This window comes from Cetorhinus maximus, chromosome 20 (assembly GCF_964194155.1).
Source record: "Cetorhinus maximus chromosome 20, sCetMax3.hap1.1, whole genome shotgun sequence".
NCBI classification, from domain to species: Eukaryota; Metazoa; Chordata; class Chondrichthyes; order Lamniformes; family Cetorhinidae; genus Cetorhinus; species Cetorhinus maximus.
Genome location: NC_135898.1, coordinates 49,861,758 through 49,877,148, shown reverse-complemented (window position 1 = coordinate 49,877,148; position 15,391 = coordinate 49,861,758). Strand labels below are relative to the sequence as shown.

General features: G+C 46.2%; 1 protein-coding gene across 3 annotated transcripts in view; it reads left to right on the top strand.

The window, feature by feature from the left end:
• slc18a2 (solute carrier family 18 member 2) overlaps window positions 1–15,391 on the top strand; it is a 74,506-nt gene that overhangs the window by 29,964 nt on the left and 29,151 nt on the right. For all 3 annotated transcript variants that reach the window (XM_078564658.1, XM_078564657.1, XM_078564655.1), the window contains one exon: window positions 502–621. In XM_078564658.1, coding sequence (XP_078420784.1) covers window positions 502–621 — 120 coding nt within the window. The remainder of the gene's footprint in view (window positions 1–501; window positions 622–15,391) is intronic.

Sequence of the window (15,391 nt, the reverse complement as noted above, 5' to 3'; positions counted from 1 at the left end):
GGTATTAATTCAATAATCGCATAAAACCTTTACCATACAAGATATAAAATATTTATCAATGCAAGTATTATTATTATGCTTTCATGTTTGTGCATCTGATTTTTAACTTCATGTTTAAAATAATAAACTCCCAATTTAAAAAAATAGCTTGGCACAACGCTAAACTTAAATAAAAACAGAAATGCTGGAAATACTCAGCAGATCAGGCAACATCTGTAGAGAGAGAGAGAAAGAGACAGAGAGAGTTAACATTTTAGGTTGTTGACCTTTTGTCAGATTTGTTCTAATCACTGAATAATCATCAAGTAGGCAGATGGTTACCTGATTGTAATCCTGAAATATGAAATTTTCAGCGCATTAATGTATATTTTAATAATACTTTAATTTTGATCACCTTGTCTTTTTTTTAAAAAAATGCTTTGAATCATTGGAGTATTTGTTGATTATAGTTAACTTGCCTTTCCTGAGCGCCCTCTCTAATCAATATATTAATCCTTTTAGGAATGGTAGATTCTTCTATGATGCCTATTATGGGTTACCTAGTGGACTTGCGTCATGTCTCTGTGTATGGAAGTGTTTACGCAATTGCAGATGTGGCATTTTGCATGGGGTTTGCATTAGGTAAGTTTATACAACATTGTTGGGAATCAAAAATTATTGTTTATTAACTTGTTTGTAAGGTAACAAATCAAAGAGCTTGCATTCAGTTAGCACTTCTAAGTCCTCAGTGGCATGTATTGTACTTGAATATTGTTAATTGAATACTAGGTGGCCCCAGTTGGGAGCAAGCATATTGTAGCAATTGCACTCCAGGGTCTTTTTATATTGAATATTACATCCAGAGAGAATGTTCTGGAAGGCCTGAAATAAAAGCAGCTATTACATTGCCACACCAATTGAAGGTTTATCAGACAACCAAACACTTTCCCAGCAAATGAGGTACTTTTGAAATGTAGTCACTGTTTCAGAGGCAAATGTCACAACCAATTTGTGCACAAATTTCAACAATGAAGTAAATTATTAGGTATTCTGTTTTAGTGTGTTGAGGGATAACTACTAACCAGGTACCACTCTAATAATGCAAAGCAAGCTTGCTTGACAATGTTGCAAGAGAGATGAAACTCCATATTCCTGTAGAAGGAAAGCATGGGTGTCACAATGAGCTATTGGTTGGGAGTTCATACTCAGACCTGATGTTTATTGAAGGACTTTAAAAGTAATTGTGCTGTGAATCTCATTGGATCACACTGTACAACCCAATCATCCATAATATGGCAAGAACTTATGTTTTATGTGCTATCTACAAGACACATATGCTGATAAGTCTGAAATGTTCAAATAATTGCTGTGTATATGGAAGAAGTTGGGACAAGAAGATATCAACTAATCAAAACAAAATAAATAGTATCCAATATCTGATTGTTCACTTTTAAACCTTTGGCCAAGATCCAATCATCCAATGGCAAGTGCTGGAAAATGGGATTAGAATAGATAGGTGTTTGATGGTTGGCACGGACATGATGGGCCAAAGGGCCTGTTTCTGTGCTGTATAATTCTATGACTCTATGACCCTCATCAGATCAGCATAACCACTGCAAAGCAAGCAAGAATGTGATTTAAACCTATTCTAGAACTCTGTGCACCATCCCCATCTTGCTCATGCTTTTCTTCATTAGAAACAATGGAAGTTCTCCAATTTGGAAATGTGTTCATTAGAATATATACATTAGAGTGTGTCTGTGGATGTGTAGTTGTTGTGGAAAATAATGCCTTGTCTACATTGTCAAACAGAAGATGAATTTTGGGAGGGTGGGGAGTGGTGGGAGCTGGAGAGTAACCTTCATTAATGTAGTGAAGCTAGCTAATTCAGAATTAAGCCCACTTGTTTGACTATGTTCGTTTCAAATCAATTGAATGCAGAGCTCCAATAGCTGCTGCTATTCCACAGATGTGTGAAAATACATTGGCCATATAACTCTCTCCCTCTTGAGCAGTGATCTACACACCCAATGGAAATTGGACAGCTAAACAGTTAAATTGACCTTGCCCTGGAGTATCCAGTATCCTGTCAGCTAAAATATTACTCTGCCCTCCAGAGACACCCACCCAAAGACAATAGTGTCCTTCTCTAAATATGAATGTTGGATGCTGATAACATCATCTGATCCAATAATATAAACCTGAGTGGGGAAGCAGCTCAGGTCAACCTAGAACAAACAGCAAAAGGCAAGTTCAGGGCTACTGCCAGGAAAGACCAATGTAGCCATTCCCCTCAGGTTTTTGGTACCCCTTGAAATTGTGTTTATGCCCCATTTTCTAACCCATCACTCGTCAACAAGATGTGTGTGTAATGATACAAATAAGCTGACCCAGGAAATTTGAGTAATAGCAACAGATTCTCAGATGAGATGGAGAAAGGCAAGGGCATACATAGTTCCTTGTGTTCAACTAGGAGCAGCAGGAATGCTCCTCCAGGTCCCAAAAGGAAAGTTTAGACCTCTCCTGCCCAAAACACTTAACCCCATGGCCAAAAGCAAGAGCCCCCAAGAGATAGCCTTGGAACCTAATCCTACCAGATTCCTTAAGTCTGCAGGATTTTCCGTCACTCCCTGTTAAGTTCCTGTCTGATCCAGAGGCAAATTTGGCAGGACTTAAACGTGAGCTGGCTGTCAGAATCATCTGTGGTTCATTCTGGGGGCGGTTTAGCAACTTCCGTTAACTTTCTGCAAGGAGGCTGAGCTGCCTAGATAATTTTATTTTACTGCTGACAAAATTTTAAGGTGCCTTACTTTGTGTCACAATATAATGGCAGTGCGATCTCATTGGTGTGTTACAAAAATTGAACTGAAAGTAATTTTAACTTTGAGTAAGGGTATGGTGGCTGCTATCAAATTTACATCTTTGTCATTTAATCTCTCCTGCCCCCTACCCTATCCCAAGCTTTCCCTTTTGTTCTTCCGCCCCCACCCCCTTTCTAGCAAAAAACCCATCATGTTTCTATCCTCCTGCTGTTGTGAAGAAGTCATATTCTACTCTAAATATTAACTGTTACTCTCTCCACAGATCTGCCAGGCCTGCTGAGTATTTCCAGCATTTTTTATTTCAAATTAACTCCCCATTATTGCTGATTGTTCCCTTCTATGAAAGTCAATAAGCAAAATAAAAAGAGTTTTCAATATCTTCCTCATGTTCAAGTGATGCCTAGATCTTACGCCATCAGGTCTCCCATTAGATTCATGGGTGGACTAAGTTTTCAGCTCACCATACAGGACAATAGTGAAATTTTCACATTGCTGTCCTGTATGAGCCTTGCTCTGGTATTGGAGAGGTCTGAAGTGAGAACAATTAAGTAATCAGAGTAACTTTATCACAGAATCTTTACAGTGCAGGAGGCAATTTGGCCCATCAAGTCCCATTGGTTCTCTGAAAGAATATTCTACCTAGTCCCATTCCCCTGCCTTATCCCCGTAACCGTGCACATTCTGTCTTTTCAAATAGCAATCTAATTGCCTTTCAAGTACCTCGATTGAACCTGCCTCCACCATCCCCTCAGAAAGTTCGTTCCAGACTCCAACCACCCTCTGGGTGAAAAAAAATCTCACTTCACTTTTACTTCTTGTTGCCAATTATTTTGAATCTGTGCCCTCTAGTTCTTGATGCTCTCTTGAATGGCAACATTTTCTCACTAGTTACCCCGTCCATACCCCTCAGGATCTTGAATATCTCTATCAAGTCTCCTCTCAACCGCCTTTTCTCCAAGGAAAACAGTCGCAAACTACCCTCATATCTACAGTTCATTATCCCTGGAATCATTCTTGTGAATCTCCTCTGTACTCTCTCCAATGCCTTCACATCCTTCCTCAAGTATGGTGCCCAGAACTGGACGCAGTACTCTAGATGAGGCCTAACTAGTGTCTTATAAAAGTTCAACATGACCTCCTTACTCCTGTACTCAATGCCCCTATTAATAAAGCCTAAGATACTGTATGCTTTATTAACTGCTCTCTCAACATGCCCTGCCACCTTCAATGATTTATATACATATATGCAGAGGTCCCTCTCTTCCTGCACATCCTGTAGAGTTTCTCCCTTTATTTTATACTATCTCTCCATATTCTTCCTGCCAAAATGAATCACCTCCCTCCGTACCCTTGGATGCATCTCATCCGGACCTAGTACCTTATCTATTTTAAATAAAGATAGCCTTTCTAACACCACCTCCTTCTCAATTGTAAATTCTTCAAGTGTACCAGTTACCTCCTCTCTCACTTTGGCCTGGGTATCACCTCCATCCTTTGTAAAGGCAGATGCAAAGTACTCATTTAATACCTCTGCTATTTCTCCTACCTCCACGTGCAATTTCCCTTTTTTATCCCTAATCAGCCTACTCTTTCTTTGACCACCCTTTTATTATTTATATGCTCTAGAAGATCTTGGGATTGCCTTTTCTGTTAGCTGCTTTCTCCTTGCTTTTCTTATTAATTTTTTCACGTCCCCTCTGGTTCTTCTGTACTCAGCCCAATTCTCCATTGTATTTTCTACTGACATCTGTTGTACACGCAATTCTTCCTTTTCATCTTCACCTCTCTCTCGTCATCCTGGGGGCTCTAGATTTATTTTTCCTACCTTTCCCCTTGACATTGCCTGCAATAACTTTTCTTTTAAGGTGGCTCATTGATCAGCCACTATTGTTTCCACCAACATTTGATTCCAACTCACTCGACTCAGGTGCATTCTCATCCCATCGAAGTTGGCTTTCCCCAAATTAATTATCCCTGCTCTGGATTGTTCCTTGTTCTCTTCCATGACCAACCTAAACCTTATGAAACAATGGTCACTGCCCTCTAAATGCTCTCCCACTGATATTGATCCACTTGGGCTAACTCATTCCCCAGAACCAGGTCCAACGGTGCCTGTCCCGTCGTTGGACCAGAAACATACTGCTGCAGAAAATTATCTTGAACACATTCCAAGAATTTGTGCCCCTCTTGTCCCTTTGCACTGTTCCTGTCCCAGTCTATATTTGGATAATTGAAGTCCCCCATTACTCCATAATTCTTGCACCTCTCTGTAATTTCTTTCTCAACATCCCTTCTGCTGATTGGTGGTCTATATACTACCCTGATGAATGTTATTGCACCTTTTTCATTCCTTACTTCTAACTAGAGAGATTCTGTCCTGGACCCCTCTGGAACCTCCTCTCTCTCCAGTACTGTAATGCCATTTTTAATCAATACTGTCACTCCCCCCGACTTTTCTTCCTTTCCTGTCTCTCCTAAACACCTTGTTCCCAGGAATATTTAACACCCAGTCCTGCCCTTTTTTGAGCCAGGTCTCTGTTATAGCAACAATATCATAATTCCATTTGTAAACCTGCGCCTGTAGTTCACCAATCTTATTAACCACACTCTGTGTATTCACATTCATGCACATTAAGCCTGAATTTAAGCTTTTTACATTCCCCTTACTCTGATCCCATCTAATGACTTCCTATTGCCTACTCTAATTCAATCAAACTCTCCAAATATTCTTACCTTAATGCTACTCTCTGATCTATAGGAGCTAGTGGGTATTAATGAGAAAGCAAAGTTGGGCTGGGTGAAAAACTGAGTGCAATGCCCCAGTGTTGACCTCCAATTTACATGCTCAATTCAGAAACATAATGTAAATTGATCAAACTTTCAGATAATACTAAACAAATGAGCAGTCAAGACCGATTAAAACAGTGATAAAACTACAGGAGGACACAGGAACATTTTCAAGTGGGCCAAATTATGGCCATTTACATTCAAGATATAAGTGCAAGATGTTTGACATTGGAAGGGAAAAAGGGACATACAGGCATTTAGTAAATGGTGCCAAACTGATTAGGGAAGAAGCTGAAAGAGATCTAAAGTGATAATGGATTCAAATACTTAGGATGTTCAGTCATTTTAGAGCAATAATTAACAAAACAAATAGAATGCTGGTCTATTTCCAAATCAGTAAATAAAAGTCTGGGGCAATTGTGGCTGTCATACATAGCTTTTCATTAAGCACTTGAGTACTGCATCCAGTCTGGTCATTAAAGTTCAAGAAACACATCATAGCCGTAGAAGCAATGCAGACTGGGCCCATGAGACCAACTGCTGGTATCGGGGAAAGAGTTAGGAGGAAAGGTTAGAAGTCAGACCCGTCAGTCTTGAAGATAATGAATAAAAAATGAAAGGGATAGAAAGGTTAGTCTTGAGGACATCAATTTAGAGCATATTTGTGGGATACAGGATCATAGATGCAAACAGTAAAAGGCAATTTCAAGGCTGCTGCCTGGAAAGACCAATGTAGCCACTCCCCTTAAGTTTTAGGCACTCCTTGAAATTTTGTTTATGTCCCATTTTGTAGCCCCATCACTCATCTACAAGATCTGTGTGTAATGATACAAGTGAGCTGTCCCAGGAAATTTGAGTGATAATTTATTATTATTAATCAGGTAGATTTAGATTTAACCTTTTAGGCATGATTTGCATCAGATGATGATTGGATTGCAGTTTACCTAGAGACAGAGTCTTAACTCTTTCTTGAAAGAGCTGCAATATGGAACATACTTCAGTTCTTGGCAGAGTTCCTGTTATCAAAGATTTTTGGAAGGTCTTTGTATTTTCTTGTTGTTGTCAATTCTTATTACTTCCATATGATAATTATCACAAAATCATGAAGTGCACTGACAGCCATTGCTGGCAAAAATAAAACTGAAAGGGTTTTATGAGATTCTCAATAATACATGAAGGCGTGTGAAAGTGGAGGTGCCAGTTTAGACTATGCAGCTGGCACTGTATCACATTTTAAGAAATAGTTGGCCCAGTTGTGTCTTTCCTGGTTTCTCTGTGGCGGAGCTTCCCAGTCTAATTCAGCAGCAATAACTTTCCCACAGGGTCAACTTCTTCTCTGAAGGATTAACACATGTGTAAAGTTGCCCAGGCATCAACAATGAGACACTATGAAATTTCCCTTCTATAATACTTCAAAATGCACAGTGATCCAAGTTGATATTCAACAAACATCGGTGTTAAAAAGACTGTTAGAACACCAATGGCAAAACATCATAGGGTGATAAGATATGAATTCAGTTCTTGATCTTGGCCTTAATGCAAAGGGCTGGGAACCAATTCGATATCACCAGCTTCTTCATCGGGAAGAGAAGGAAACGGTCACTGATGAGAAGTTGTGGTCTTGTGTATTTTCTTGTGGCCAGGGCAGAATGCCATAGAGAAGCCTGGATCAGATGCCTAATCTACCATCTCTCTTAGTTATGGTTGATATGAAGAGGAAAATAGAGAAAATTTACCCTTGAACAAATTTCTTAAAAAACTGTGGCTTTGTTCCAACATGTCACAGCACTATTATATTGCAGCCTGCAATATAATAATATACAAAGGCCTTTTGTGGGGATCTGTAGCTGCTTAGAGCAGCATGGTGCCAAACTGCTGTGTTATATTCTCAGCCCGCTATTACAATCTTTATCAGGTAAAGTGGACTTTCACACAAAGGCCAGTAACAAATTGCAGTTCAATTATTTCATTTTGGAGAAGAACTGACACCACAAAGTGTGCCTTTGACCCAGTTTCAGTTGTACTTCAGACACAGCCTGAAGCAGCCAAAACTAAGTTCTAGAGGCAGCCTCAAGGGTTCCTGCTGACAAGAGTTCAAAGGAAATCTTTTCAACATGTTTGGGAGTCTCTGTTGAATGTGCAATACAATGCAAACAGACTAATCCATGCTGACCTGATTTCTCTGGTTTAACCATGTTTTTTTTAACTAGAGAAGGGGCAGCCAATGATTGCCACATAACAGCTAAAATCATGACAAAAGGCATAGATGAGAAAAGGCCATATGGTCCATTGATTCTCATCCCTCAAGTAAATTAACTCTCTCAGTTTTGATTCTGATTGTATATTGAATAACGCGCTTTTAAAAAAAACTGTGTCTCGATGCTGGACACTTCTTTTGATTAATCAGCTGAATAATTTATGATGTAGAATTTTTTTTAGAACTGTGAGCAGACACGTTGAAGGCTACAGATTGCAGAATTAATTAAGAGCTAAAACTACAGTGGAAGTGATAGTTACCTTTTCATTACCACCATAAGGAACAAAAGCATCCTAAACAATGTCAACATGTGGCTCCTTTACCTACATTTCTTGCAACTATTGAAAGTGTTAAGTAATAATGATCAGATACATGCATCGTCTTCAATGTGATTAGTTGGAGAGAATGGCGGAATCATCCCAGTGCACTAAGTGAGGTAGTGGGTGGGGAAAACGATGTTTTACTTGCCAGCTGCAATGGTGGCTTGTCACGCTGTATCGTCCCAAACCCGTTGCATTAATCTTGCATTCCAGGGAAACACAGCGTTTTGATGGTGGACAGGCTCTCATTCGCCCACCACACCATCACCTCGCTGCTTCATCACACAGAGTGCCATATTGAAAGTGCAGTCGCGCGCACACTTTTCAGTGCTTCCAGACCATGACTGCTGCACGGAAGACAGGATGGCCCCAAAAGACAAAAATACTTCAGCCCCCCCGCCACCCATCCAGTTTAGTGACGCATCCCTTGAGTGCCATTTGGACCAGTGAAGGCCTGCCATGATGTCCTGTACCCCCACTCTGGCTGCAGGAGGGGCAGCGGCTTCATCAATCCAGCTTGGGAGGCGGTGGCAGCGGTGGTCAATGCCAATGCCCTGTAAAAGAGGACAGCCACTCAGTGCCGGCAAAGAATGAACGATCTCCTTTATTCCGCCAAGGTAAGTCACTCTTCTCACCACTCTCAAACTCTTGAACCCATCACACATCCACAGGGCCCTCACTCACTGCCAGTTCAAGGGACATCACCATTCACTCTCTCACACGCACCTTCATTGTCCTCATCCCATCGATGGGACCACTCACCACCCACACATGCCAGGCATATTTATCATCTGGCCTGACTCTCTCCATCTTTATTCATGCAGGACAAGCTGGTACACAACAAGAGGGAGAGGTCACAGACTGGTGGAGGAGTGCCTGAAATCAGGGTCCTCACAGACTTTGAAAACAGAGCCATCCAGCTGGCCGGTGAGTATCTGGACTGGTCCTGTGCTGACGGTGAGGTCAGCGGTGCTCTACCAAGTGAGGATCCAGCAGTGCAACATCCATCAGACAACCATGCTGTGAGTGATGTGTCCTCTTTCACAGGCCACTGCCATGCACTAATTATCTCCCCTTGCTTTCGCAGGCACATCTAGGAAACAGCTGGTGGAGTCCACGACCCAGGGCCTCCAATCAAGCCCCGAAGAAACCTCTGAAGAGGAATCTGAAGGCACCCTCTGTGAAATCCCATCACAGCGCTCACCCATACCCTCTACCAGTGCAGAGACAAACACCTTGGGATCACAATCTGGTGAGCACATTGCATTTTCTGATCCACAGCAGGCAGAGGCAGGGACTTCCCAGGTTCCCGGCATTTGGAGGACAGCTGGAAGTTGGAGGCTGGAAATTTGCTGAGTCCAAGTCAGATGATGAGCCTCTGGACTCAGCCATGTCTCAGTTGCTGGAGCTGCAAAGATAAACTCGGGAACATCAGGAAGGGACGTCTGCTACACTCCTCAGATTGCTTGGCACAATGGAGGAGTCAGTCTGCCTTCAGGCTGAGGTGATAGCGCGGCATGCCAATGCACTGAGGTCAACACCGGTAGGATGGCAGCTGCCATGGAGACCTTGGTCCAGGATGTTGCTCTTGCATTGTTGCATGGGGTGAACTCGATCGCTGATGCCACAGTTGACCTCCAGCAGTATATTCATGAGAGGGGTGTGGGGCAGCTCAATCACATTCCAGCTTCCCTTCCTCCTCAAGGACAGCCAGGTGCTCTTGGGCATCCATAGTGAGGAGGGTCAGCAGGTGCACACCCCGGGGCCATCCACCCAGGTGACTATGGGAATGTCCAGCCCATCCGAATCCCCTCTTCCTGTGACTCCTGTAGCTCCAGCTCCACAGCTCGAGGAGGGTGCCACTGCCACACAGGACTCTGAAAACTGGTCTCGGCCCTCCAGAGGATGCTGCCAAGGTCACCAGAGACAGGGCATAACAGTCCTCTGCTGTGGATGTCCGTGGAGCACCAAGATGTAGCGACAGGGTTAGGAAGGTTAAGAAGATGTAACTCTTTTCGAGTTAAAACAACTAACTAAATTAACAAAATAAGGGATAAATCAAGCACAGCCCCTAAGTCAGGTCAGCTGTAAAACCAAGGACAAAGTTTAAAGGAAACTTACAAACATCAAACCAAAATGTGATTAAAGGGGTCAACAAAACACCCCAGTCCCCGCGGTGCCCACCGGGCACGGAAGGCCTCGAGAGTGCCAGCAGACACCGCGTGCTCCCTCTCCAGGGACACCCGGCCGTGAACGTAGCCACGGAAGAGGGACAAACAATCGGGCGGGACTCCCCCCTCGATCGCCCGCTGCCTGGACCTGTTAATGGCCAACTTGGCCAGGCCCAGGAGCAGGTTCACGAGGAGGTCCTCCTCCTTCCCGACCCCCTTCTGCACCGGGTGTCCGTAAATCAGGAGCGTGGGACTGAAGTGCAAACAAAACAGTAACAGAAGGTTTTTTAAGTAACTAAAAAGGGAGTGCAGCCTATCACACCCTATGTAAATGTGGTCCACGGACTCCACAAGACCACAAAAAGAGCAGGTGTCCTGGGAGTCCGTGAACCTACACATTCTCCGATTATGGGGGACTGCTGCATGCAACACCCTCCAACCCAGGTCCCCGATAGAAAGCGGGAGAACACCTCCGTAGAGGGCCTCCCATCGGGGGCCTCCGCCGCTGGATGGCAACAAGGCACGCCAGGGCGTGTCCGGGCGGCGGACGAGGGCGAGAAAATGGAAGGTGTGCAGCAGCAATCCGTACAGAAAACTCCTCTGCGCCATGCCAAATGGCACGGAGGGCATGTCCCCGAGGCGGCTCATATTATTGTGGGGCACCGGCACCCGAGGGAGGGTTCGGGGCTTGGGGCCAATGTGGAATTCCGTCCGAACAGGGGAACGTTCAGCCGGAAGACCACCGCGTACCTGGGCCACCTCGAGACCTAAAATGACATCGGGTCCGAGCACGACCGTCCTTAGGTCTTGGATGGCATCGGCTGCGATCTGGACACTCACAGATGCGCGATGCGCCAACTCCTGCGGGAGCATCCAGCCCAGTCCTCCGCCACCCAGCACGCCCCGATCCTGGTCACCCCGGCAGCCACAGCCCTCCTCTCTGCCAGCCACTGAAAAGGACGGAGGGGCGGATTCCTGAGCAGCGGCTCTCTGACGATAGCCGCCACTCCTGACGGGGGAGAGCTGCGTCGCGAGGCGACCACGTTCTAGACTTTGATCAGGTCCTGGTAAAAGACGGGCAACGCCTGTAAGGAGCCACCGAGGCCCCTCTGCTCTATAAACAGGAGCTGCACGTCATAATTGAGGCCGTGCACCTGGCGGAAGAAATACGTCGCCAGGGCACACCATCTCAGAGGATGCTCGACGTAAAGGTATCGCTGCAGGGTCTGAAGATGGAAAGTCGCCACCTGTGTGTGTAGGTACACTAGCGCCTGACCGCCCTCCCTAAGCGGGAGACTCAGAACCTCAGCAGCGACCCAGTCCAATCTTTTGTCCCAGAAGAAGTCGACGAGCATTCTCTGGATTTTCGTGACAAAGTCCGGGGGAGGGATCAAAGTGACCAGCCAATAGCACAACATGGCGGCGATCAGCTGGTTTATGACCAGAACTCAACCCCGGGTTAAGATGATGTAACTCTTGTAGAGTTAAAACAATTGACTAAATTAACAAAAACAAGGGATAAATCAAGCACAGCCCCTAAGTCAGGTCAGCTGTAAAACCAAGGACAAAGTTTAAAGGAAACTTACAAACATTAAACCAAAATGTGACTAAAGGGGTCAACAAACCACCCCAGTCCCCGCGGCACCCACTGGGCACGGAAGGCCTCGAGAGTGCCGGCAGACAATGCGTGCTCCCTCTCCAGGGACACCCGGCCGCGAACGTAGCCGCGGAAGAGGGACAAACAATTGGGCGGGACTCCCCCTCGATCGCTCGCTGCCTGGACCTGTTAACGGCCAACTTGGCCAGGCCCAGGAGCAGGTTCACAAGGAGGTCCTCCTCCTTCCCGACCCCCTTCCGCACCGGGTGGTTAAGAAGATGTAGTTGAACAGCCTGGGCACAGCTGTTAACCACTTGTACAGAATGTTCACTATTGTAATTAAACTCCCACAACGTCACCCTGCCTATAGCTCCTTGTTCTGACGGGCAGTGCTCGTGTCACTCAGATGTGAAACCTTTCTGCACAAGATAAAGGCAGGTGTAAGGCCTCTCCCCTGTGCTTTGTGCAGCCTTCAGGCCAAAGTGATGGTCCAGCCTCCCACTCCCTGGGCACATTACTGATGCCTGCACGTCGGCCGTGCTTGTCATTGCGTCACAGAGTTCCATCGTTCTCGCTGTGTGCTCTCAGCACCTTTAAGGTGGGGCTGGCCCCGATCTCTTCAGCATCTGTGACCAGTGACACCATGCTTACGGTGTCAGGTGTTGAAGGCGGACAAAGGATCAGGTGCTTTTAAAGTTTCATGGCTGCATCTATGATATGACTCTGATCACAGAGCGCAAGCATTCACAGAGGCTATGTGAAGATCTATGGAGTGTCCTCACTGCATGTCGTTATCATCCTCCTGCAATCGAATGACTATTAGGACCTCCACTGCGTCCCCATGACAGGAGCATTCTCACAGAGGGTATGTGCGCTGCTATAAGCCAGACTGGAGTCAAACGTTCACAGATGCAATGAGAGGATCTATTGTGTCTCCTCACCGCATGTCATCATCATCCTCCACAAATCTAGCATCTGAGGGCCTCCTGAGTGCGCCTTCTTGTATGGCCAGTGCAAGGGCCTCATTGTCGCCTTCGAGGACCTCCTTACCCTCATTCCCGTCAACATCCTCCTCATTGGAGGAGACCTCCAACTCCTCCACATCCAGCTCCTATCCCCGTTGCAGTGCCAGGTTGTATAGGGCGCAGCAGGTGACAATGATGTGATACCCTCTTTGGACTGTATTGCAGGGCTCCACCAGACAGGTCCAGGCACCGGAACCTCATCTTCAGCATCCCGATGGTCTGCTCCACCAAGTTGCGAGTTGCTGCATGAGCCTCATTATACCGTCGCTCTGCTGCAGTCTGAGGCCGCTGCATGGGTGTCATCAGCCACATCCTCTGCGGGTAGCTCTGGTCCCCGAGGAGCCAACCCTGCAGCATCTGTGGACCCTGGAAGACATCAGGGATCTGTAACCGACTGAGAATGTAGGAGTCCTGGACACTCCCTGGAAACCATGCGCAGACTCGCAGGATGTGTTTGTGGTGGTCACACACCAGCTACCCATTCAGCAAATGGAAGCCCTTGTGTTTGACATGGTTGACTGCTTGTTGCGACGGAGATCTGAGCGCCAGGGCAGTCGATGGCCCCCTGCACCTGTGGGAAACCCGAGGTCTGGGCTCCAATTGTTTTTGCATCCTGGCTTCCTAGTCCTGATCGATATGCACTGTGTTGTGTGTCCTCATGAAGACGGTATCCGTGACCTCATGGATGCATTTGTGGGTGGAGGCTTGTGATATCCCACAGAGGTCACCTGTGGAGCCCTGAAAGGGGCCACTGATGTAAAAATTGACGGCCCCTGGCAGTGGATACTCTCCATGTCCCGGTGGTGCCAAATTCTGCAGTAGCTGGCAGTGACCGACCAGTTCCCTGGACATGCACAGTCTTTGGCGACACTGGTTCTCCGTCATCTACAGGAATGAAAGGCGGCGTCTATAGACCCTGGGTCTAGCTAGGCGTCGACAAGCGACAGCTCACTGTGGCTCTTCAGCGGCGTGTGCTGGACCTCCAGCTGCCCCTTCTTCCTGAGGGTGCTGCTCCTCCCTCTGCGCAGTCAGCTGTCTCTGTCATCTTCGCTCTCTGTATGCCACGAGGCATACAGCTAAGTCACCAGACTCTATCCTCCTGATGTGCTCCTCCTGCAGGATGTAAGAGAGACTCATGGGTTAGCTTGGGTGTACTAGGAACCTCTCTTGGTTAAGTCTGAAGGCCCCTTGACGCATCTGAGAGAGTGTTGGCCACCACCTGGATGGCCAGTTTAGTGTGCTGCATGGCTGCCCAAAACCCCACCTTCCTCTGCCCCACTCCACTTGACCGATTGGCAGCAGCTTTGCCCATTGGATTACATGCTGTGCTCTCAGCTCAGGCACAGGCATTCTCCTAACCCGCACTGCAAGGCTGCACTGTTAGCTTGAACCATGGGGTGGGGAGACTGGTCCAAACTGGATGATGACATTGCAAGGGGCTGTGAGCATCTCCACCAGTGACTGGTCCATGGCCAGCATTAGCAAGGAGATTGTGCCCAGTCATCTAACTGTTTTGAAGGTCACTAAAACGCTCATTAGTTTGCAGTCTGTGCCCTATGGGTGAAAAGCTCTGGAGCACTTGGTGGGACTCTCATGTTTCTGCGTTGCTTGAGTGGGCAGATAAGCTAGAGGCCCGACTCCAAGCATGTTAATGTGGCTGTGTCTGAACTGTCTCAGCTGCAGGGCGAAGGTCACTTTATACAAGGTTTCCCTAATGCGTGGCCATCTCTCCACCCCCCCCCCCCCCCCGCCACATGCTTGCGCACTACCTTTAACTGCAGGGCAGCCCTCCCCCCCCCTCCCTCTCCAACATGCCTCAACTGCTTGAAGTCCAACAGGTGACCCAGGCGAGTGCTGCACAATGTTACTGTGCACTCACCTCCGAGTTCCCCTCAAAGTGCAGCCTGCAAGTGCACGCCTTATATATACTGTTGTGAAACACATCTATGGGTGGGCGATTCAGTGGGGCAGGATGATTCCGGCGGGCTGGCCTCAATGATATGCAGATGTATTACAATGAGGTTCCCGGCGTCCAATGGTGAGAAATGCAGCCCGCCATTGACGGGCTGCGGGGACGATTGCAAACTGGTTTCATGACATTGTGAAACTGATTTCTGGCCTTCTCGCCATATTGTCTGCTCATGTCATCGAGCACGCCCAATGCCAGCAGGCACAGAAAATTCCACTCAATGATTTTATCTGCATTATTGGAGCTACACTATATAAATTCTATTGGAAGTAATAGAAAGAATTAGAAACTGCAATGTTTTATTTGATCTTCATTTCATAGGCACAGCCTTAACAGCCATGTATGTCCAAGTGATTTAAAATTCAGATCTAAAACATCGGGCTCCAAACCCAGAGTAAGATTAACACGACCAAGCTGGTTCATAGTATAACTTGAACAGGTTTAGTCTGAATGCACTTTAACAG